At 37.5% G+C, this 24,294-nt stretch overlaps 2 protein-coding genes, 1 long non-coding RNA gene and 1 other non-coding gene across 6 annotated transcripts in view; 2 read left to right on the forward strand and 2 right to left on the reverse strand.

Annotated features, from left to right (window-relative positions):
• The window catches only part of LOC143677869 (uncharacterized), an 84,547-nt gene extending 75,483 nt beyond the window's left edge, over positions 1 to 9,064 (reverse strand). For all 3 annotated transcript variants that reach the window (XR_013172958.1, XR_013172952.1, XR_013172955.1), the window contains exon 1: positions 8,897 to 9,064. This is a non-coding gene — a long non-coding RNA (uncharacterized LOC143677869). The remainder of the gene's footprint in view (positions 1 to 8,896) is intronic.
• Positions 9,065 to 9,113: 49 nt separating this feature from the next.
• Positions 9,114 to 18,010, forward strand: ASDURF (ASNSD1 upstream open reading frame). The gene is made up of 4 exons (XM_077154414.1): positions 9,114 to 9,319; positions 11,167 to 11,220; positions 17,260 to 17,335; positions 17,898 to 18,010. Exons 1-4 carry the CDS (start codon positions 9,233 to 9,235, stop codon positions 17,966 to 17,968), a joined length of 288 nt encoding a protein of 95 aa, XP_077010529.1. The 5' UTR covers positions 9,114 to 9,232; the 3' UTR covers positions 17,969 to 18,010.
• On the reverse strand, positions 15,851 to 15,921 carry TRNAA-GGC (transfer RNA alanine (anticodon GGC)). Its single transcript has one exon. It is a non-coding gene; the product is annotated as a tRNA-Ala (tRNA).
• Positions 17,990 to 21,929, forward strand: ASNSD1 (asparagine synthetase domain containing 1). Its single transcript, XM_077154413.1, has 3 exons — positions 17,990 to 19,453; positions 19,741 to 19,922; positions 21,573 to 21,929. Exons 1-3 carry the CDS (start codon positions 17,990 to 17,992, stop codon positions 21,856 to 21,858), a joined length of 1,932 nt encoding a protein of 643 aa, XP_077010528.1. The 3' UTR covers positions 21,859 to 21,929.
• Positions 21,930 to 24,294: the final 2,365 nt, after the last annotated feature.

Raw genomic sequence — 24,294 nt, forward strand, 5'->3', positions numbered from 1 at the left:
ACAAACTGTGGTATATACATACGATGGAATATTATGCAGCTTTAAGACAGGATAAACTTATGAAGCATGTAATAACATGAATGGACCTAGAGAACATTATGCTGAGTGAGTCTAGCCAAAAACTAAAGGACAAATACTGTATGGTCCCACTGATGTGAACCGACATTCGAGAATAAACTTGGAATATGTCATTGGTAGCAGAGTCCAGCAGGAGTTAGAAACAGGGTAAGATGGTGGGTGGTTGGAGCTGGAGGGATGCAGACTGTGCAACAGGACTGGATGCAAGGACTCAGAAATGGACAGCACAATAATACCTAATTGTAAAGTAATCATGTTAGAACACTGAATGAAGCTGCATCTGAGCTATAGGTTTTTGGGTTTTTTTGTTTGTTTGGTTTTTGTTTGTTTTTTTTGTTTTGTTTTGTTTTGTTTTTGTTTGTTTTTGTCTGTCTGGTTGTTTGTCTTTTTTTTTTTACTATTATTATTACTTTTATTTTTTTTCTCTATATTAACATTCTATATCTTTTTCTGTTGTGTTGCTAGTTCTTCTAAACCGATGCAAATGTACTAAGAAACGATGATCATGCATCTATGTGATGATGTTAAGAATTACTGATTGCATATGTAGAATGGAATGATTTCTAAATGTTGGGTTAATTTCTTTTTTTCCATTAATTAATAAAAAAAAAAAATTAGGCCTAAGAGTCACCCCCAAGAGAGCCTCTTTTGTTGCTCAGATGTGGCCTCTCTCTCCGGCCAACATGACGAGCAGTCTCACCACCCTACCCCTCTCTGCATAGGACATGACTCCTAGGGGTGTGGACCTTCCTGGCAACATGGGACAGAGATCCTGGAATGAGCTGAGACTCAGCATCAAGGGACTGAGAAAAACCCTAGAATGAGCTGAGAATTAACATCAAGGGATTGAGCGAACCTTCTCGACCAAAGGGGGAAGAGTGAAATGAGACTGTCAATGACTGAGAGATTCCAAACAGAGTAAAGAGGTTATCCTGGAGGTTATTCTTATGCATTAAGTAGATATCACCTTGTTGTTCAAGATGTAGCAGAGAGACTGGAGGAAACTGCCTGAAAATGTAGATCTGTGTTCCAGTAGCCATGTTTCTTGATGATGATTGAACAATGATATAGCTTTCACAATGAGACTCTGTGAATGCGAAAAGCCTTGTGTCTGATGCTCCTTTTAGCTACTACATCAACAGAAGAGTGGAACATATGGAATAAAAATAAATAATAAGGGGAACAAATGTTAAAATAAATTTAGTTTGAAATGCTGGTGGTAGATGAAAGCGAGGGGTGAGGGGTATGGTATGTATAATCTTTTTTTTCTCTATTATCGTTTTATTTCTTTTTCTGTTGTCTTTTTATTTCTTTTTCTAAATCGATGCAAATGTTCTAAGAAATGATGAATATGCAACTATGTGATGATATTAAGAATTACTGATTGTATATGTAGAATGGAATAACATCTTAATGTTTTGTTTGTTAATTTTTTTAATTAATAAAAAAAAGTTTTAAAAAATGATAATTTCATAGTTTCCCAAGTTCTGACTGCTAGCCTCCCTCATACCCTGATGCTTTCTTCCTTTTCCCTCCTCTCCCCATATACGTTTTTTCTTCTGCAAAAGCCATGTTGCAATCTCTTTCAGGAGGCCTCATCCAGGTGGGCTCCACCATAGTGGCAGTCACACCTCTGATGACAACATTCAACCAGTAATAAATTTGGACTTGTTCATCTAGAATTTAATCTTAGCCTTGCAAGCCCAACTCCCACTATAAAATCACTGAGATCTTCAGACATATAGCCATGTGTTATTTTGCTTTGTTTTACTAGGACAAGACAATACCACAGTACACTAATGGTTTTAAAAATCAGAATAATAACAGAAGCTATAGTCAAGCACATGTGAAATGAACTAACTTGCTTGCCTACACAGTAATAAAAGCCACCCCCCCAAAAAAAGCCCCCCAAATTTTCATGACTCCAAGGTAAGTTACACTGTAGCCATAAACAGATTTTGATTAATAACTTTGTAAAACTTTATTACTGTTAACAATAAATAGCCTAGCTATAAAGAATTCTACCTTCTCATTATGACATTCTATAAAGGAAAACTACCTGAATATGCAAATACTTATCCCTAACACATCATTAAGACTCTATGTGTCCCTGCTGACATACTCAGGTGGACACATTTCCTCATGTTTTAAAAGTGTCAATGCAAATTTGGTAATAGTAAATGTTTAATCACTATTTGCAACTCTTTTGATATTAAACATTTCTACTTTATTTAACAGACTCAGCAATACACTGAAACTCTAACTCATAGAGATCAGTATTTCTAATTTTGCTTCTTCAATAATGTAGATCAAAACTTTTGAGCATGTCTTAAATATTTAGAAACGTAGGTACTTGGGCAACCATATGGCAGAAGTTCTTGAAAAATCTAGGGTAATTTTGTTTAATCTTTTTGTTGTTGTTGTTAAATCCTATCTTCTCTATTATACTCTTCCTTCTCTTTTTCTTTATTTTTTGTGAAGAACATCATATACATATACAAAAAACCAATAAATTTCAAAGTACATTGAAACAATTAGTTGTGGAACAGATTTCAGAATTTGGTATGGGTTACAGTTCCACTAAAAGAAATATCAATATACTGATTCAGCACTCACACTCATTTGTTAAACTCGACCTTTTCTGTATAATTCCACCATCACCTTGGAGCTTTCTCTCACTCTTTAGGGGTATTTGGGATATGGACATTCTAACTTTTTCATGTTGGAAGGGGCTACAGATAATACAGAATAGAGGGATGGAACTAGTTGATGTGCTGGAAAGGCTGGTCTCTCTGCATTTCAGGACTTATCTGGTGCAGGAACCCATCTGGAGGTTGGGTTTCTGAAAAGTTACCCTAGTGCACTGAAAATGTGTAGAATCGTATATAATGCCCTACATATTCTTTAGGATTGGCAGGAATGGTTTAGGCTGGGGTTTGGCAAGTTATAATAGTATCAAAGTCTAACTGAAGTTTGCATAAGAGTGACTTCTAGAGTAGCCTCTCGACTATATTTGAACTCTCAGCCACTCATACCTTATTTGCTACACTTCTTTTCCCCCTGTATGTCAGGATGGCATTGTTGATCCCAGGGTGCCAGGGCCAGACTCATTCCTGGGGGTCACCTCCCATGCTGCCAGGGAGACTTTCATCCCTGGATGTTATGTCCTACATAGAGGGGGAGGGCAAGGGTTTCACTTGCAGAGCTGGGCTTAGAGAGAGAGAGACATACCATATCTGAGCAATAAAAGAGGTCCTCCAGAGGTGACTCTTAGGCATACCTATGGGTAGGCTAAGCTTCTCCACTACATGCATAAACTTCATAAGAGCAAGCCTCAAGATCAAGGGCTTGCCCTACTGATTTTGGTGTCCCTAATATCTGACACAGTATCCGGGGTTTCCCCAGTGGTAAAGTTTAATACTTCCATATTGTTTCTCCCATCCCTCAACGGACTTTGTCAATACTTTTTGATTATCTGTTTAATATACTCTGGGATATATCCAGGCATTACATTAAATTATACAGGATCCAAAGCTCTCGTTCTTATTATTCTGGACTCCCTGTGTTTGGATTGTTTAAATGATCTATCCAGAGAGGTTGAGTTAGATTATGTGCTACTGAAAACTTAGGTTCTGGACAAAACAAAACTTTCTTCCTTTGGTCTCAAAGAGTAGCTGAAGTTCTAAAATACAGACAATGTCTTCCTTAACCCTGTATTCTGAATTACCTTAATCCTGATTTGTTTGATCTTTTTTATAGCTGTCAGACTTATAAAGATACACCAGGCATTGTATCTGGCCAACATTGTTATTCACAAGCCACAATGACTACTAGATTGTACAAAAGAACCACCAAAGATGTAGTCTTGAAATCCAGCTGGTAGAAGAACAGGTTCAAGACTAGAGGGGTGGTATATAAGGCACCTAGGATGCAAAATTTAAGGAGGCATTACTTGCAGAACGCTAAGAGTAAGTGAGCATATACTTAAATTTTTCATCCTAGGCACCTTACTTGCCTCACTTAGTCCCTGCCCTGCACAAGAACCCCAAAGCAATGTTTTCTACAGGACCAACAGTGACTGATCTCTATATTCCAACTTCAGAACTAATCTTACTTCAATCAGAAAGGATTTACTTTCCAGTGCTAGCCCAGAAGTTGGAGAGTCATTTACTCCCCTTTAGGTACCAAGACTAGCTTTACCCACTTTGTTACCAGGACTAAGTTTCTACCTCGTCCCCCCAACACCTATGTGATAAAGACTCTGTAGTCCACCTACAAGATATTAGAACCCCACTGAGAAACAACAGTCCAGTTTCCTGGGCTCTGTCACTTGAGAGAACTCCTGAAGAAAATAACCTACTTATATTGCAATATCATCTCTTCCTTGATTTCAACTTTTTGTTGTTTGGGTCTAGAACCCACCCTCAATCCCACCCCACACAATTTTCAACACTGCTTGCTTGCTGAGACTACCCTTTATCTGACAGGCTAGGCTTCATAAAAGCACCCGTGGCTTGGTCTGTCCCTCTTCAAATGTGTTTCAGTGCCTATGCCACCAGAATTAAATGGGTTTACTATGCCATCAGAATTAAAATGACCATCCAATCATTGTGACAATCAAAAGTGCCTTCACATTATTTTCCAAAGCATCATCTATGTACAGCACTAGCCTTGTTGAGAATCACTGGAAGTTGTTGAGGACCTGTCATCAACGAGAAATGCACCAAGCTGTGTCAAAGTCAACTGGGGGAACTTCTGATTTATCTATTTACTATGTATTAAATAGTGCTTACTCTGAACCTGAAACTGTTATAAACACCCTAAAAACATTAACTCATTTAATCCTCATAACAGTCCTTCGAAGTGGGCACTATTATTACTCCTATTATACAGATAGACAACTGGGTCTTGAATGATTAAGTGATTTACTCAGGGTCATACAGCTGACAAATAAAGAAACCAAGATTCAAACCCAAGTATTTTTATTGCATAGTAAATGGAAAGCAGTAGGCTATGCTGCAGACATCAGATCCCATCTCCAAAGATTTTGATTCAGTAGATCATAGATAAAAACAGAGAAATTTGTATGTAATTTAATAAGACTTTCAGGTGATTTTATATAATAAGAAAGGCATTCACCTACTGACTGGCATATGAGAACCTCTGCTCTATACCACATCTCCTTTGGCTAGAGACAAATTTCTCTGTTGGAGTAGAATGAGAAAGCAAGGATGAACAGTGGGTGGAGGGCTAATTCACAGAGACTCTCGGAAGTCAGGCTAATACATGTCACTTTTATAAAATAGTCAAGAGAAATTTTTTTTTTTTTTTTTTTTTTTTTTAAACATTTTCTTGTTTTATTGTATTTTGTTTTTCCGTTTTTTGTTACATGGGCTGGGGCCGGGAATCGAACCGAGGTCCTCCGGCATAGCAGGCAAGCACTTTGCCCGCTGAGCCACCGCGGCCCGCCCAAGAGAAATTTTTAAACAGAATTAAATATATTAAAAATGTAGCATCAGAGGAAGAGTAGAAATAAAACTAATAAACATGAAATTAATAGAAGGACCTATGACAGCAATGGTCCTAAGTGAGAGACACATGAAAGAACAGCCTAGCTAGTTGTGTATTGAGCTGTGGATAGGAATCCTGAACCAGTCATGACAAATGACACCAACTAACCCTAAAGCGTGACTTCATGTGATAGAAGAGTTACAGTAGCTGAGAAGAAAATAGCAGCAATCAGATAAACTCGGGAAAATAAAACAAAATGTAAAGTCACTCTAAAAAGAGTTTAGCATCATACTAATATAATTGTTACTACTTTGATTAGATTTGTGTCATCTCTGTGAATAAATGGAAACATCAGAAGCAGGCAGCGCCATAAGCAACAACTCACACCAAAAAGGGGACTAGAACAGCTGCACATCAAATAGCTGTGTTCCTGGTCACTCGGTATTGACATGATTGTGGGTCAAAGAGTCAATTCAAACATTAACCAGAGTTCCTGCTCTGCCAAGCATTGCAATGGAAGGTGGGGTACAGAGAAAACTCATCTCATACACTAGGACACTCATTCTTTTCAGCTTTACAGATAAGCATCACCATTACCTCCAAAACACTAGTTAAAATGGCATCCCACGTGTCAGGAAGGTTCATTTCTTGGTTCTTCCCAGTTTAATCATAATGAACCCTAAAGAATTTAGGGTGTAGAATCGGGAGATGGATTAAGAGAGAGAATGCCAGATTTTAGGGTTTTTTCCATTAATATTATTTTTTAGCAGTAAAGGTTTTTAAAAATAAAAATTGAATGGACTTTTCCAAAATTTAATGTATTTCATAGTTTTTCCTCAGAGACAGGTATTACAAATCAAGGCAAATAAAATTTCCTTTCATCAAACCTTCTCCAACTTGCTTATGCTCATTCGAATTTTGTCTTTCAACTGTGCTCTTATTCTGGAACAAACTGATGCTTCACATTAGGCAAAACTACTCTCATCACTGTAAGTCAAGACTTCATCCCATTACTCTGAATTCTCTGTTACTCTAAGCTCTAGTTGTAGCCTTAACCAGCCATATTAATTATAACTTTTAATCAATTTAATAACTTCTATTTCACAGAGAGAGGTAAAGGTAGATAATTGAGAACTGCCTTATACAGGCATTTTAGCAGACAAGCAAAGCTCATAAATACACATAAAACAACTGTCTGTAGTCACACACACCTTCTTAAAATGGCAAAAATGAGCACAACATTAACATGACCCAAAACTAAAGCCACTCTATTGCACATAAAAACAAGAAGCAATAGTATATAAATTTTAAATTAACTTAGTAATTAATGTTTCAGTATTCTGTTTTTGAAATTCTTACTATCTAGTGATTACTCATTAACTCATTTTAATAATATTTCAGAGTTTCAAGCTACCTTAAGAACTCAAAATCGTGTTTAAACTGACATAGTACAAAACATAATTGCTGTTGATAGAAAAACGTTTGTTAGAAGACTTATTCATTTTAGTTAAATATAAGTACACATTTTTAATAATCTTAAACATAATATTGGAGTAATGCTCGTTTATTTGATCAGTAGGCCTGTATCAGAAGTTTAGGAAATTTAAGTTAACTAACATCTTCATGAGAAAACAAATCTAAATCTCTTGAAACATGCATCTGTGCTTTACTTAATATTGACAAATCAGAGAAAAGAAATGTAGTTGCTTTTTCTTTCAAAATTAAAATTATTAAACCAGTCTGGTTTGTCCAAAGATTCACCTTAATTATTTGAACTTAGATTCTTTGAAGGTTTCTGACCTGGAAGCTTTTTTTTTGTGGAGTGGGGTGTGTGTGTGCGCATGGTCTGGGAATTAAACCCAGGTCTTTCGCACGGAAGGTGAGTATTCTATCGAACCACCCGTGCACCCACCTGGAAGTTTTTGTAACAAGAACATTTTTCTTCTTAAATATTTAAGGTGTTAGAAGTTCAGTTTTTTATTTTCTGTTACTTTGGGGACTAACATAAGTGCATATTTATTTCTATAAACCAATAGGACAGAGCTCCTTTGAGACATTATCAATTACCCCAGGAGAGGAAAACATTTTATATTCACAAAATGAGATAATGTTTTGCTAAATTTTAGACACACAGACACAAAGAGAATTTATATCTTCAGCTTTACAAACTCAAACTTGGGTAAAAAAATAAACACAGACCAAGTTTTGGCACAAAAAAACCCCACAGCAACACAAAGAAGTATGAAAATTCACCAGCCCAGATCACAAACAACTGTTCTTCTCCCCAGTGGGCACAAAATTCTTAATTAATTTGAGCTTGCACAGACAAATTAAACAAAAAGACTAACAAACTGGATCCTCTGTGATCTCTTTTCTACTAGAGAACAGATCACAATCATCCAGCTGTTATCACTAAATTGTCAGACCACAAAACCCAGCTGTCAATGTGGAGTAATTTATCAGCCATGCACAAATGAGAATGAAAAACAGAATTTTAAAAATAAGTAGAAAGAAAAAATCATAAAGTGGTTCTGTAACCACTTGGGATTTACTCTAAAAGCCAACAAGAGACATGCCTGGACTTAACCCATGAGGCGCACATCTTGAGTGATGCCCTTTATTTGACTCCATCAAGTGAGTCCACTTGGGCATCTCTGTGAAACTGAGAACTTTCGATGTTAAATATAATTTTCGAAACTAAAATCTTGTCCCTCCTGCAAGTATAAAATGAACAGATATAAAGTTTTATTTAACTCATTTGTTAACGAGAAAACTAAAAAGATGTTATAACAAGTTTAAAGAGCATTTGAAAAACTATATATATTAATAAAGAAATGCTAAAATAAGATTACAGGGCTATATACAAAGCTAATTATTTTACATAACAATAAATCATAACCTATTATGTCCATCAAGCACAAGTTACTTTCATGGATAAAAATCTACAAATTAATCTCTGCCCTTACAGAATTGTTAAGCAGTTCCGTCAAACCCGGAACAGCACAAAAAGAACACTCAGTAATTTATATTTGCTTATTTCCAAGTTTTGGATAATTTTTCTCGCAGGAATGAAATACTGGAAATACTGCATTGGGCATATACATAAAATTATTCGTTTATCTGAGATTCAAATTTAACTGGGAATTCCATATTTAATCTGGTAACCCTACTAATAAGTTAATAAAAACTTTATCAAGTTTGTTCATTTCCACCGTCAATTCTGTGACCCTTATATCTGTCCCTCAATTACCCTATTAGGTAACAAATGGTAAATGAATTTCTTCTGCACTGCTATTTTTATATTTACCACTGGGCGACGCTTATAACTCGCAGTGTACTGGGCGCAAGCAGAGACCACAAACGCGTTTCTCCATCCCATCCGCTAGGGGACCCTCTAGGAACTTCTCAGGATTCACAACCAGGCTGGCTCGCGCGTACCAACGCAGTTGGGCGCACGCGCAGTACTACTCCCAGGCCAAACGGAACTGCGCAGGCCTTCCGATGAGTGCGCAGACGCCGTCGGAGGGGTTCACGGGAAACGGAAGGGGGGAGGTGGAGCCGCTGAATCGCGCACGCGCTCAGACGGTGGGGTGCCGGGGCTCTAGCCGAGTTGGTCATTTTGAGGCTCGGCCTTTTGGTGGAGATGCCCAGCCGGGGGACGTTCCCGGATGACCGTGCTAGAGTGGTACCAGACACCTCGACCCCGCACAAAGAGGAGCTTAGCTGCAAGGTCAGTGTGGGACGCAACGAGAAGGCCCCCGAACTCAGGACTAGGTGCCGCCGAACCCTGAAAATAGTCCGTCGCGGACCTTTGGCGCCTTGCTCAGGCGGAAACCCCCGGTTCCGTTTAGTTAGTCCGTACCGGGCAGCACGGAATTTCATCCAGCCTCGGCTTTGCCCACTGTTCTGCTCTTTTTATTCATAGCATTTTACAGCTTCAGTTAATCCTTCCCTTTCCTTAAAACAGTTGCGGCAAAGGATACTCTGAAACACGCCCTAGAGTTATAGCTAGATGGAAGAGAGGTGGATATTTTGTTTGGTTTTCTCTTTCCTTTAAGTACCGCCCACCCCAGATCTGATCCGCCTCCAGTAATCTCCATCCCAGGAAATGTCACCAACATCCACCCCGTTGTCTATGCCAGGTAACTTGGGAACCATCACGAAGTCATCTGTTCTACCTCTGAAGCTCATTTTATGTATTTCTTTCAAGATCTGTACCGTTACCAACCCAGATTAGCCACCATTATCTGTCATCAGAGATGCCTACAAAGGCTTCATAGCCGGTTTCTTCCCATCGTTATACCTTTTAAAATCTCCACTGGTAGCCAGCGGAATAACCCCTAAAATACATATCTGATTGTCACTCATCCATCAAAATGGTGGATGGTGGGGAGTTCAGTATATATTTTTTTAAAAAACGAAAAGCTTTTGTGCCATAAACAAAATTTTCAAAGAATATATGGGGAAGAGGGGTGGCTATAGCTTTTCAGGTGCTAAATGTCCTAGATTCTACTGCGGGTCTGTCTCTAACAATGAGCAAGCTTCTTTAATCACCTGGATTCATGATTTCCATGTTAGAAGTAAAGTGAAATGTAACCTGCCATTCCTAAAATTCAGTGTTCAAACGTAAGGTATTGTTAATACGTATTCATTTCAAAGAGGTAATATGAATTCAGGCTTGGAGTTCAACCTAACCAGGCAGTTACTAGATCTGTGACTGGAGACACAAGGATGCACACGTGGAGGGAAGTTGGGAAGGGGTGGCTTTTCCAAACTATGTTACTACCAGAGTGAGCCACTTAGACTGATGCATGGCAGATCCTTCAAGTGTGAGGTAAGAAAAAAGATGGTCAAAGGGGCTCTTAGAGGTGCTAGTGATACTTTTTAGTCAGTTATGTTGACAAAATAAGTTTCTGAAAAAAGTTGGGAAAAACTAAATTTTCCCTTAGTAGAACCTTCTACTAATAAAAGAGAAGCCTAGTTCAGCAAGGCCAGTTTGAACTGTCCAATCTTTCAGATACACAGATGGATAAACCACCACTGGGAGTAGGTCTCATTGCCACAGTAGGGCGTTTAGTACTACTTGTTTGTTCTGAATGTCTGACGGAATCAATTCGTGCATAAATTATAAAGTGCTAGTAACTGAAAAAAAAGAAGTGGTCCACCCTCATTCCACTTGCTGTTTTATTTTAAGAAGGTAAAGCACAACTTAAAAATAATTAATTTAAAGAGTGATATCATTTCTGGTGAGTATCATATTTTTTTAAATAGTAGTCGTAAACTTTGTTTAGTAACTGTAGCAGTTCGGACCTCCCCACCCAACCCCACAGTCACCCTGTGACTGGGTGCAATGGGTTTGACAAGTCCAGTTGCTACTTTCTCCTTCAACTTTACCCCAACTCCACTACCTCACAGAAGGCTGTTGGATAGAAGTTGTGTATTCGCAGATAACTGATTTTGACCGTCAATACTTAATATTCCCTTATCCATCTCTCTAATTTTAAAAGTCAGTAAAGGAGCCTCATTGAACATGCTTTGTGAACCTCTGCTTAAAGGAGTTTTTCTTTATTTCAATAGATAAAAGAACAAAAAGTTATTGTGGATGAACTTTCTAACTTGAAGAAGAACAGGGTGAGTAATTAGGTAATTATGAATAGTATATGGGAAGGTTTATTTATGTTTAAATTAACTATATTATTTGTATTCCTGTTAATGTATGATATATGTCTTATTTATATTAAAATTTGCAAGAGTGCAATAGCTTTTAGCTAATAAATTGCAAAAGTGAAAATGGTTCAAATTATGAAGAGTTCAAGATTATTTTAATATGTATTTACATACCTCTATTTTTTTATGTTAAATTTTATAGGTATCAAATAATTGAGCATGGCTTTTCCCCATATGGACCAAACAATACTAGTTGTACTTTGGTATGGTGTAGTTGCAATCATTAATGGTATTTATTTATAGTTTTTATGATTTTTATTAAAGCCCATGGTTTAACTCATGGTTCACTGTGTTAGTGTAGTTCCTTGAATTTTGTTTTTAATTTTTTATTCTATTACCATATATACAATCTTAACATTTCCTCTTTAAGTCATATTCAGATATATATTTCAGTGCTGTTACTTGTGATTCACAATGTTGTGCCATATATTGCCAAAACATTTCCATCATTTCAACCCTGTACATTTGTAAGTCTAATTTCCCATTCCCAATCCCTATGCCATTCCCTGGTAACCTATATTCTAGTTTCTATGAGTTTGCTTATTCTAATGGTTTCAAAACAGTGAGATCACACAGTATTTGCCCTTTTGTGTTTTTTGTGTCTGGCTTATGTCACTCAGCATCTATGTCCTTTATCGTGTTGGGAAAGTTTCCTTCTAAGTGTTCTAAGTGTTTTTATCAAGAAAGTACACTGTATTTTGTCAAATGCCTTGTCTATGTCAATTGAAATGATCATGTGGTTTTCTTCCTTTATTCATTAGTATGGTTTATTACAATAACTGATTTTCTTATGCTGGACCACCCTTGCATACGTGGCATAAAGCCCACTTGATTACAGTGTATGATTCTTTTAATATAATGTTGAGTTGATTTTGCTAATATATTACTGATTTTTGCATCTATGTTCATAAGAGATATCAGTCTATAGTTCTCTCTTTTCTTGTATCTTTATCTGGCTTTGATATGAGAGCGATACTGGCCTCATAGAATGAGTTAGGAAGTATTCCCTCCTCTTCAGTGTTTTGGAAGAGTTTAAGTGGAGTTGGAGTTAAATCTTGGAATGTTTGGTAGAATTCCCCTGTGAAACGATGTGGTCCTGGGCTTTTCTTTGTTAGGAGGTTTTTGGTAACTGATTCAGTCTCTACTAGCTTGGTTTGTTGAGGTCTTGTAATTCTTCTTTAATCAGTGTTGGTAGTTTATGTGTTTCTAAGAATTTGTCCATTTCATCTAGATTATAATAATTATAACAATTATGGAAATGTTCGTTCATACTATCCACTTTTGATTCTTTTTATTTCAGCAAGGTCAATGGTAATGTCCCTGTCTGCATTTCTGATTTTTGTTATTTGTATCCTCTCTTTTTTTCTTTGTTAGTCTGCCTAAAGGTTTGTCAATTTTGTTGCTCTTTTCAAAGAATGGATTTTTGGTTTTATCAGTTCTATTTTTTTTTTATTTCATCTATCTCTGCTCTAATCTTTGTTATTTTCTTCCTTCTTCTTGCTCTCAGTTTAGTTTCCTCTTTTTCTCGTTCTTCCCATTTTGAGGTGAGGTTTCTGATTTTGAGGTAAGCATTTAGAGTTATAAATTTTCCTCTCAGCACTGCCGTCACTGCGTGTCATAAGTTTGATATGTTGCATTTTCATTTTCATTTGCCTCCAGATCTCCTAATTTTGCTTCTGATTTCCTCTTTAACCCATTGGCTGCTTAATAGTATGTTGCATAATTTCCACATACTTTTTAATTTTACTTTTCTCCCTCTGTTATTAACTTTTAGCTTCATTCTGTTGTGATCAGAGAATATACATTGTATGGCTGCAATATTTTTGAATTTATTAACATTTCTTTTGTGACCCAACATGTTTTTTTCATGTTAAGAAGGGGTGTTAAATGTTAACTCTGGGATTTACTCCTGGGATGTCTGAAAGATAGGGGGATGTAATTGATAAACCTGGAGAGGTTGGTCCCTATGGGTTTCAGGATTTATCTGACCTAGGAACCCTCTGGGGATTATTTGTTCCAAGGCAAATCTATTGCATGAAACCTTTATAGCATGTCAGTTCGAGCCCTAGGTGTTCTTAAGAGACATTAGGAGTGATATTGATTGGGGGTTGGCAAACCATGACAGTTAGCACCGTCTAACTTGAAGCTTGCATGAGAGCAGCCTCCAGAACAGCCCCTTGACTCCATTTGATCTTTCTTGGCCATTGATGCCTTATTTTATTACACTACTTTTCCCCCTCTTGGTCAGGAAGTCATTGTCTGTCCCACAGTGCCAGGGCCAGGCTCATCTCCAGGAGTCATGCCCCTCCTTGTCAGGGAGACTTTCACCCCTGAATGGGTGTATCACACAGTGGGGAGGGCAACAATTTTCCTTGAAGAATTGTCTCCCTCATTTTTGAAAGAGATTCTCACCAGATAGAAAATTCTTGACTGGCAGTTGTTTTCCGTTGACACTTTGAATATTCCAATCCACTGCCTTTTTGCAAAAACTCCATGGTTTTTGATGAGAAATCGGCACTCAGTCTTATTGGAATGCCCTTGTATGTAACCCTTTGCTTTTCTCTTGTAGCTTTCAGGACTCTCTCCTTGTCCTTAGTGTTCGATTATGTAGTCAATACATGATAGGGTGTATTTTTCTTCTTGTTTATCATGTTTGGTGTTCTCTGACCTTGGATATGAGTATTCATGTCTTTTGCTAACTTTGTCAAGCTTTATGTCATTCCTTCAACTATCCTTCTACCTTTTTCTCTTTTTTCTCCTTTTGGGCCTACCATAACATGTATGTTGGTACACTTGATGGTGTCCCATAGCTGTCTTAGGCTATTTTCACTTTTTATATTTCTTTTTTCTTTCTGTTCCTCATCCTGATTCATTTCAAGTATGTCATCTAAAGTTCTCTTATTCTTTTTCTGGCAGCTCCATTCTGCTCCTGAACCCTCCTGGTCATTTTTCATTTACACTATTGTGGGCTTCAGCTCTAACATTTCTCTTTGGTTCTTTTTGAAAATTTCTGTCTCTTTACTAAGATTCTCATATTTTTACTTACACACTCATATTGTTCATTCATTGCTTTCCTGATATCCTGTAGTTCTTGACATCATTCTTTTTAAAGGTTTTCTTTGGTGATTTCTGTATTTTTGTTCTTTTCCTTTAGATGGGCCATCATTTTCTGTTTGTCTTGTACTCTTATTGTGCACTGTAAAATTTAGTATTTTAAAATGTTAGCTGTGGGATTTACTCCCTGGGATGTCTGTTTCTTGATTTTGTAACCAACTGATGATAAAAAAGATTTTTATTGAGCTTCAGCCCTCCTATCAATCAGGAAGGTCTGTCCAAGGCGAATGCACTGTACAGGATTTTCCTTGTCTTACTGGGCCTCTGTCTTATTTTAGGCTTTTGTTTGTTAGTTGTTTTGGAGTTCTCCTATTTATACAGGAGTTTGGCTATCCCTCTCTTTCCCCAGGGACAAATCTCCCTCTCAGTGGTATTTGAAGCCAGCAGGCCTTTGTCCCAGACTGCCCACCAGTATTGTTTTTTACATTCCTCTCCTTGCCTCAAGCTGCTTTTGCCTGGAGGGCAGATTCTGTGATAATGGTTATTCCTGGGAGGACTTTTCCAATTTGGTCTTTTCCTAGCCAAAATAGGGCCAGGGACTCACGAAGTGGGGGCAGACTGGCTCCAAAGTGCCCTATGGAGAGGGGGTTAGGAAGACTGCCAAAATTTTCTCTGATGCTCCCCAAAGCTAAGCCTTCTTGGCCTGCCCAGAAAATGCAACCCTTCCACTGACTGCCCCATTCCCAGGTCTACCCCACTCCCTTGCCCCTTTCTGGGGAGGCTTGAAACAGTGAATACCACCATCTTTGTTTAGAGTAGGTTGAAACAATACCTGTCCTCAGTCGGAACCCAGCAATCCAAATTCACTGATCAAAAGCTGTGATCAGTGATCAGCAGTGCCCACCGCTATTCTTGGGGAAGAAAATTTTTATGGCCCTTGCTGTCACCAGCAGCTAGCAAGGGACTGGACCTCACAGCAACCTCCTGGGAGAGTGGAGGGTGGATACCATAGCCACTGCATGGGATGAGCTGTTTATAGTTCTTCACTATAATTTTTCAGCTTCTTCCTCCCACTCTTTCCTGGATGCTGTACAGTTTGCTTTTCGTGTCTGCCAGTTTAGTAGTTGTTTTGGTGAGAGGACTGAGTCTGGGGGTCTCTATTCCACCATCTTCGAAGCCCTGAAGTCCTGAAGTCCTCCTAGTGTTTTCTTTTGAAGTGAGCTTTAAATTTATTGAGAAGAGAGGAAACTGTTCCTTTAAATGAATTTGGCTAATTGTTGGACCCAGCAAAAAGGATAAATTGACATCTACCCCCCTCAAAAAAAAAAAATATTTATCTCAATTTTTCAAATGCTTAGTTTCAATATATTCATGAATAAGCAAGCTTCTGCTTCATGTGCAGTTATATTACCAGAGGTACATTTTAAACTTCAGGAAGAAATTATTTTGAGCTTTTTTGGGGGGTGGGGGGGGAGGTAGGTACATGGTCCAGGAATCGAACCTGGGTCTCCCACATGCCAGGCAGGCGTTCAACCACTGAACCACCCATGCACCCTATTTTGAGCTTTTTAAAAGCATTTTAGGGGTGCACGATCCTCTCAGATTTTTCCTTCTAGCGTTTCAGAATATAGGAGGCTAGAAGGCTTAAATACTTATCATCACAGTCAACTTTTTTCTTCTTTTTTGTGAAAAATGACATATGTACAGAAAAGCTATACATTTCACAGCACAGTACCATAATTAGTTGTAAGCATATTTCAGAGTTTGACATGGGTTACGGTTCCACAATTTTAGGTTTTTACTTCTAGCTGCTCTAAGATAATGGATACTAAAAGAGATATCTATTTAAAGATTCAGCATTCGTATTCATTTGTTAAATCCTATCTTCTCTGTAGAACTCCACCATCATCTTTGGTCTTTCCATCCCTCTCTTTTGGGGTGTTTGGGCTATGACCATTCTAACTTTTTCATGTTGGAAAGGTTTGTCACTAATATACGGTAGGGAGAGAAGACTGGACCCTCTAGGTTTCAGGTCTTACCTGGTCAAAGGACCCATCTGGAGGTTGTAGGTTTCTGGAAAGTTACTCTAGTGCATGGAATCCTTGTGGAATCTTGTATATTGCCCTAGGTGTTCTTTGGAATTGGCTGGAATGGTCCTGGTTGGGGGTTGGCAGGTTATGATAGGTAGCAATGTCTAACTGAAGCTTGCAAAAGAGCAACCTCCAGAGTAGCCTCTTGACTGTATTTGAACTCTGCCACTAATACTTTATTAGTTGCATTTCTTTAACCCCCTTTTGGTCAGGATGGAATTGTTGTTCCTGTGGTGCCAGATCTGGATTCATCCCTGGGAGACCTCTCCTACATCACCAGGGAGACTTCCACCCCTAGATGTCATGTTACACATAAGGAGGAGGGCAGTGATTTCACTTAACATGTTGGGTTTAGAGAGAGTAAGGCCACATCCTACCCATCTTTTAATGCTATAAAACTATCAGAATTTTATAGCATTATAAGCTGATAGACCATCTCATCAGTTTCATGCCTAGCAATAAATTTTTCTCTCTTTGTACCGTGATATCTCAGGAATTGGTCATTTGAGCATATTGGGCAAAAAAATCTACTGCCTTTATCCAGTAACAGTAGTCTTTTTTGTGTGTGTTAAATGAAAAATATTATGGTATATGCAAAGGAAAGAAAGAGTTTCACCTCAGTGTTAATGGTGGCAATTTCTTGGTAGTAGAATGATGAGTAACTTTTTGTTCATCTATATTTGTAATATGTGAACATATGTTATTGAAGTTAAAGAATAAGTGATATTAGGGTTAAAAGTTTTGACATCTGCTACTGTTTGGATCAAATCTTGATAATAGCTTAAATTATGTTTTGCAGAAAGTATATAAGCAACAACAGAACAGCAACATATTCTTTCTTGTAGACCGAACAGAAATGCTCTCTGAAAGCAAAAGTAAGTTTATCTTACAGAGAAATCCACAGAAAGCCTTTTGTAGGCTTTCTTTGGAAATTCATTGTGGTGTCTCATTTATTCTATGTAAATCTGAATGTTTATTTATCTAAAGATTAGATGGTAATACACCTGTTAATAAAATTAATCAAATTAACCTCCCAAAAAATGAGTCTATAGTAAAAAATGTATAAGATGTGTTAGAGAGTAACAGTGATTAATATATGTTTTAGTTTCATACAATCTCGTTATGAATAAATATTCTACTTTCTAACTCTGTGACTTTGAATGAATTATTTTGAGCCTCCAAGCTTGTGGGATTTCAATAAGATGCTGTATGTAAAGTGCTTAGCCCAGTGCCTTGGCCAAAATAAGCATTCAATATGTAGAAGCTGTTTTTCTAATTCTTTATTAATAACCTGTTATAAATTATTATTGGCACTAACACTGTGCCTATACTCAAATGGATTTATCTTAGTAAATAACATATATGTTGCCCTGTGACTTACTAGTAAAAGTCCAAGAATTTTTACTTTATTTAATATTTCTCTCCCTCCCCTGCCAGATATATTGGATGAACTGAAAAAAGAATACCAAGAAATAGAGAACTCAGAGAAGAGCAAAATCAAGAAATAGTCAATTTAATTTCATGTAACAATGTGTGGCATTTGTTGTTCTGTAAGCTTTTCTGTTGAACATTGCAGCAAAGATTTGAAAGAGGATTTACTGTATAATCTTAAACGACGAGGGCCCAATAATAGTAAACAATTGTTAAAGTCTGATGTTAACTATCAGTGTTTATTTTCTGGCCACATCCTTCACTTAAGAGGTACTTTGACTGCCCAACCTGTGGAAGATGAAACAGGCAATGTGTTCCTGTGGAATGGCGAAGTCTTTAGTGGAATAAAGGTTGAAGATGAAGAGAATGATACTCAAATTATGTTCAATTATCTTTCCTCTTGTAAGAATGAACCTGATATTTTATCACTCTTCTCAGTTGTCCAGGGTCCTTGGTCTTTTATATATTATCAAGCATCCAGTCATTATTTATGGTTTGGTAGGGATTTTTTTGGTCGCCGTAGCTTGCTTTGGCATTTTAATAATTTGGGTGAGAGTTTCTGCCTCTCTTCAGTTGGCACCCAAACATCTGGGGTAACCAATCAGTGGCAAGAAGTTCCAGCATCTGGGATTTTCAGAATTGATCTCAAGTCTTCCGCCATTTCCAGATGTGTGATTTTAAAATTATATCCATGGAAATATATTTCTAGGGAGAATGTTATCAAAGAATGTGTTAATAATCTGACTCAAATTTCAACAGATTTGCCAAAGTTTGTATCAGTGGTAGCAAGTGAAGCCAAACTATGTCTTAAAGAACCTGTTCTTCCTTTAAATATGATGTTGCCACAAGCTCCATCTGAGGCTCATCTCACTGATATTTCCAGTATCCCACCTACAAGAGAGACACTTCAGATGTTTCTTACTAACAGACACTTGAAAGAAGTTGTTCAGCAGTTCATTGATGTCCTGGGTATAGCCATCAAGAGACGTGTCTTGTATTTACCTAGGGTTGAAAGGTTAACACCAAGTGAGGTTTTGAAAACTTGCCATAGGAAAGCAAATGTTGCGATTCTGTTTTCTGGAGGTATTGATTCTATGGTTATTGCAACCCTTGCTGACCGTTATATTCCTTTAGACGAACCAATTGATCTTCTTAATGTGGCTTTCATGATTAAAGAAAAAAACATACCAACTGGTTTTAACAGAAAAAGGAGTAAACAGAAAAATCATTGTGAAATACCTTCTGAAGAATTCTCTAAAAATCTTACTGCTACAGATGATGATAGTCCTCATAAACAATTCAGTGTACCAGATCGAATCACTGGAAGAGCAGGTCTAAAGGAACTACAAGCTGTTAACCCTTCTCGAATGTGGAATTTTGTTGAAATTAATGTTTCTTTGGAAGAACTGCAAAAATTAAGAAGAACTCGAATATGCCAGTTAATTCAGCCTTTGGATACAGTTTTGGATGATAGCATTGGCTGTGCAGTCTGGTTTGCTTCTAGAGGAAACGGTTGTTTGGTGACCCAGGATGAAGTAAAATCATATCAGAGCAATGCAAAGGTATGGCACAATATTTCTGCTCATAAGAATTTCTGAGACCTAAATTTGATCCTTAAAGCTGTTAATGTATAGGTTTCAAGAATGTAGCATATTTAGTTACATTTAAACTGCAAAACAATGTCTGTGCCTTTTTAAAAATTGAGTGCGTTTTACTGTTTTATGCCTTTATCTTGTTTTTCTTCAAAAATGTTATCTGTGGGTTTATGATTTTTTTTGAGGTTTTATCTTACTTTCCTTACTGTATAGTACATACCATTTTTAATAGGGATTTCTTTAAATCTGTATAGGTAGTTCTTACTGGAATTGGTGCAGATGAGCAACTTGCAGGTTATTCTCGTCATCGTGTCCGCTTTCAGACACATGGGTTGCAAGGATTGACTAAGGAAATACAAATGGAACTAAGTCGAATTTCTTCTAGAAATCTTGGTCGTGATGATAGAGTTATTGGTGATCATGGAAAAGAAGCAAGGTAATTCTAATTATTTGAGTGTTGTTGGGGTATTTTTGTAGGAACTGTGGACTATAAAAGGAAACTTTCAGGTTCCTTTGTGCATACAGAATTTTTACTGTCATTTTTCTGCAATAATTTCAAAATTTCATTATAAAAAGATAACTAATGCCACAATACAGAGTCTGTAGCTGTTTCCCTTTGTTTTGTGGGAAAAGAGAAATTCAGTCCATTATCTCAGCTAAATCAGAGAAGGCTTCATATGAAAGTATTATATTACCTCAGGTAATTATGTGTATGATAAATGTTTAGAACTGCTAATACAGAATTGCAGTGAACCATGATAATGGCAAGATCTAAATAACCAGTATGTTATGTATCTTAGCATACATATCAATAGTAATCTATTGATTAAACTCTTCTATTTAAATTTGCCTTTACAGTTAATTCATCTTTACCAGATATCCCATATAACAAGTCTTTACTCATTGTAATCTCTCCTTTAGATAGAATAAAATGTAATGAAATGGAAACAGTGGCATAACTGTATTGCATTTTGAGGAAGTAAGGGAGGAAGGGTTGTGTGGTAGTTAGATTCAGGTGTCAACTTGGCTAGGTGACGGTGCTTAGTTCTAATTGCTGTGGACATGAGCCAATGGCATGTGAACCTCATCTGTTGTTGATTACATCTTCAGTCGGCTGGGAGGCATGCCTGATGCAGTGAATGATGTTTGATTTAATTGGCTGGTGCTTAAATGAGAGACTCAACGTAGCACAGCCCAAGCAACTTAGCATACTTCATCTCAGCACTCACAGCTCAGCTCAGGCCTTTGGAGGTGCAGAAAGGAATCACCCTGGGGAAAGTTGTTAGAACCCAGAGGCCCGGCGAGAAGGCCAGCAGAGATCACCCTGTGCCTTCTCACATAAGAAAGAACCTCCATTGAAAGTTAGCTGCCTTTCTTCTGAAGAACTAACAAAATAAATCCCCTTTTATTAAAAGCCAATCCTTCTCTGGTGTGTTGCATTCTGGCAGCTAGCGAACTAGAACAGGTTGTCAAAGTATTTTAAACAATAAAAAAGGGCTGACTTTTGTAGGAAATTAGGCATGCCAGAAGAGAAGAAAGTTATCTTTTAAAAAACATAGTACTGTTTTGTTTTATACCGATTTGTCACCATGTAAACAGTTAAAATGTAATTAAGAATTTTTGATATCATAAAGTTTCACCACTAAGTAAGTATTTCACAGATTTGGCATTGTAAAGCCCTTTTACATTGGCCTTGTATCCCTAAAATTCCATTTTTCTAGACAGAATAAAGAGCAGACCCAAATTGAACAGATGACTAAGATCAACATGTTTTCAAGGCATCTCCAAAGATGCCTTGTGAAACAATTTCACATTATTTCTTGGCAACCTATACCTAATTTATTTATTGAGATTTAGACTATTTGTAGCATATGTGTTAAAATTAGTCATGTTATGAGACATTTTTTAAGGCGGTTAAATGACAATTGTAAAAATTTGCAAATAACCAGAATATTTTTATTTGAGAAAATAGTATCCTCAGAGATTAATTTCTATACTGTAAATGTTAACAGCTTGAATAAAATGGATTAAGAAATAAGAACAAATTGATTTTTTTATAGTGATTATATTTTTCGATCTATTTTAGATTTCCTTTCTTGGATGAAAATGTTGTCTCCTTTCTAAATTCTTTACCTGTTTGGGAAAAGGCAGACTTGACTTTACCCCGTGGAATAGGTGAGAAACTAATTTTGCGTCTTGCAGCTGTGGAACTTGGTCTTACAGCCTCTGCTCTTCTGCCAAAACGGGCCATGCAATTTGGATCCAGAATTGCAAAAATGGAAAAGAATAATGAGAAGGCATCTGATAAATGTGGAAGGCTCCAAGTCAATTCCACAGTGAACCTTTCTATTGAAAGCAGGATTAAAATGTAATATTTCACAACGTGACATTTACTGAATGATAGTTATTAAAAAATAAAATACTTTGCTGCTTTATTATTTTACTTTGTAGTGGCTTTATAGTTCATTGGGTGAAGTGTACTTAACTGTAGCTTAGTATAACCAACTTACTAACATTGGTGCTTTAAAAAAAGGGTTATACTTGCAAGAACTTGGATGTTTTAAACTGTGATATTAACATTGTTTAGAACTCCTTACATGTTAATGTTCCACTAACTACACTAAAAAAGACGGCTTTTACTAACTTTAGATGGCAGCTACGTGCAGGAAAAAACTCAATTTTCTGTTGTTGTCAGGGGCCTTGGCTGATAAAACCTCAGACACTGGAACATGGCATGGAAAATTTGCATGGACACCTCTGAGGGTTTTGGTTCTGTAGACCCTTCTGAACCCTCAGATTTTGCAGAGGGATCTACAGGGCCACCGAGTTTGGTCTCCCAAGGGAGAGTATGTTTGCCAGGGAACACAGCAAATGTCCCAGTGAATAAAAAACTACAGCCATCATTTTGGATTCCTTTGTCCTGAGAACAGCTGGCAAGAATAAGAGTCATCGTACACTTAGAGTCAATCCTGGTCAGGAGGAGGAGGAAGGGCTACCTTTATACAACAGGAGCAGGGAAGAATATGTGTGGAACCTGTAGATGATCCGCTTGCTCACTTCCTGGTATTCTCTTGCCCTATTGCAATTATGAATGGACATATTCAGCAACTCCAGTTTGAGAAGGGTACAACTGCAAAGTATTCAGATGCCTTAGGAAACAAGTTTTGGTCATAAACCATCACGTAAGCCATGTAGACCTGTGAAGGTGAGTACTAAAGATGGGAGAAATTTAGAATAGATAGTGGAAGAAGTGGCTGTGGCCCTGCGACCAACTACAGCAATGGGGGTTGTTTCTCCCACTAACCTCCCTTTTCTAAGTCTCTCCTCAGGAAGAGAAGGCCACAGGTACCATGTAATAGCTACTCCCCAAACCTGGATTAAAAGGTAGATCTTTTCACAAGGTGGGGACACTGGCGGCCATAAGAATGTGCTGCTCAGGTCTCTGACTGAGGGTGGGGGGCGACAGTTGAATAACAGTCCCCAGGGGCTACTCCTACCTAATAACTGAGTGCAGTAGTTATTAACAGGGATATTGAGGCAGGCACATCCTGGGAGGCATAGGATTTCTCTGATGGGTGATTCTCTATCAGCTTTGCCAAAATATTCTTTAAACTGCACCTCAGTCTAAAACTTTTCCTACCAAGTTTCCTTTCCTCCGTCCTATGCTGTAGCTAGATCTGCATTACTAAACTATAACGAGGGGATCTAACCCAAATTAAGGCTGACTCCTCTTTCTGGATCTGTCCAGACTTTTATGTTTAATCATAGTGGGAAAAGAAATCTTAAGATACTGACAATTAGAAGCCTATCAATAAAATCATCTGCTCTGATTTTATTACCTGGTAAACGAGATGTTCAAATCAGATTTAGATATTACCTGTATTACTTTACTGCATAGCTTTCAACCTCCACCTGAAGACATACAACATTAAGTGTCTATGTGGTCCTGAGCACTAAACTGACATCACTCAGTCATGCTGGGAGTAGATCAATTTTTTCCTCACAGCTTATAGTTGAATATAAGTATTATAGCAATAGCAATACAGTTCAATACTACTAAAAATAGCTAACATATAGTGCTAACAAGTGCCAGGCACTATTCTATAAGTATTACATGTATTAATTAATCAATTGAATCTCTTAGGAATTTCCAGGTCATTTGCTTCAGCTTTTTTGTTTTAAATCCCAGAAGACCTGATTATTTACAACCTTCTTGCTACTTAATCCTATAAACTCTGGAATAAAGTTCTGTGTTAATACTTAAGCAAAGGGACAATTCTTTCTCAAGATTTGAGACAATAGATCATCTCATTACCTGAAGTGAAAGCTTTTAAGTAGAGGTATTTATATATATAGTTAATACTTCACAAATGCAAACAAGCAAATCTCTTAAAGAAGGCAGTAGCCTTATGACATCCTTTGCCCTCAAAGAGCGATCATGAATTTATTAATATTCACTATTCCCATAGCAGCTAAAATAGTGACGTGGTTGGACAAGAGAAATTCTGCACTCAGAATGTCTCAAGAACCTCCATGTTGCTAAATTCAATGAGTGATCTGTTCTTGTTGACCACTCCCTCATCCTTAAAACCCTGCCTTTGGTTTCTGTTATCAGTATTGGTTTTCCTTTTCCCTTCCTGGCTATCTTTATCTTCTTGGCTAACTCCATCCTATCTACCTGACCTTTCAATGTTTAGTTTCTCAGATGTCCACCCTGGATTCTCAACTCTTCTCATTCTGTATTCTCTCCCTTGTGATTTCAACCACTCCCAAGGCTTCAGTTGCCATAAACTTGTCTAAATGTATGT

This window comes from Tamandua tetradactyla, chromosome 3, assembly GCF_023851605.1.
Source record: "Tamandua tetradactyla isolate mTamTet1 chromosome 3, mTamTet1.pri, whole genome shotgun sequence".
NCBI lineage: Eukaryota > Metazoa > Chordata > Mammalia > Pilosa > Myrmecophagidae > Tamandua > Tamandua tetradactyla.

Coding starts and splice junctions, on each gene's coding strand:
- ASDURF (XM_077154414.1), top strand. CDS start 9,233: ATGCCCAGCCGGGGGACGTTCCCGGATGACCGTGCTAGAGTGGTACCA. Junction 9,320..11,166: donor AAGAGGAGCTTAGCTGCAAG/GTCAGTGTGGGA, acceptor TTATTTCAATAG/ATAAAAGAACAAAAAGTTAT. Junction 17,336..17,897: donor AATGCTCTCTGAAAGCAAAA/GTAAGTTTATCT, acceptor CTCCCCTGCCAG/ATATATTGGATGAACTGAAA.
- ASNSD1 (XM_077154413.1), top strand. CDS start 17,990: ATGTGTGGCATTTGTTGTTCTGTAAGCTTTTCTGTTGAACATTGCAGC. Junction 19,454..19,740: donor CATATCAGAGCAATGCAAAG/GTATGGCACAAT, acceptor AAATCTGTATAG/GTAGTTCTTACTGGAATTGG. Junction 19,923..21,572: donor GATCATGGAAAAGAAGCAAG/GTAATTCTAATT, acceptor GATCTATTTTAG/ATTTCCTTTCTTGGATGAAA.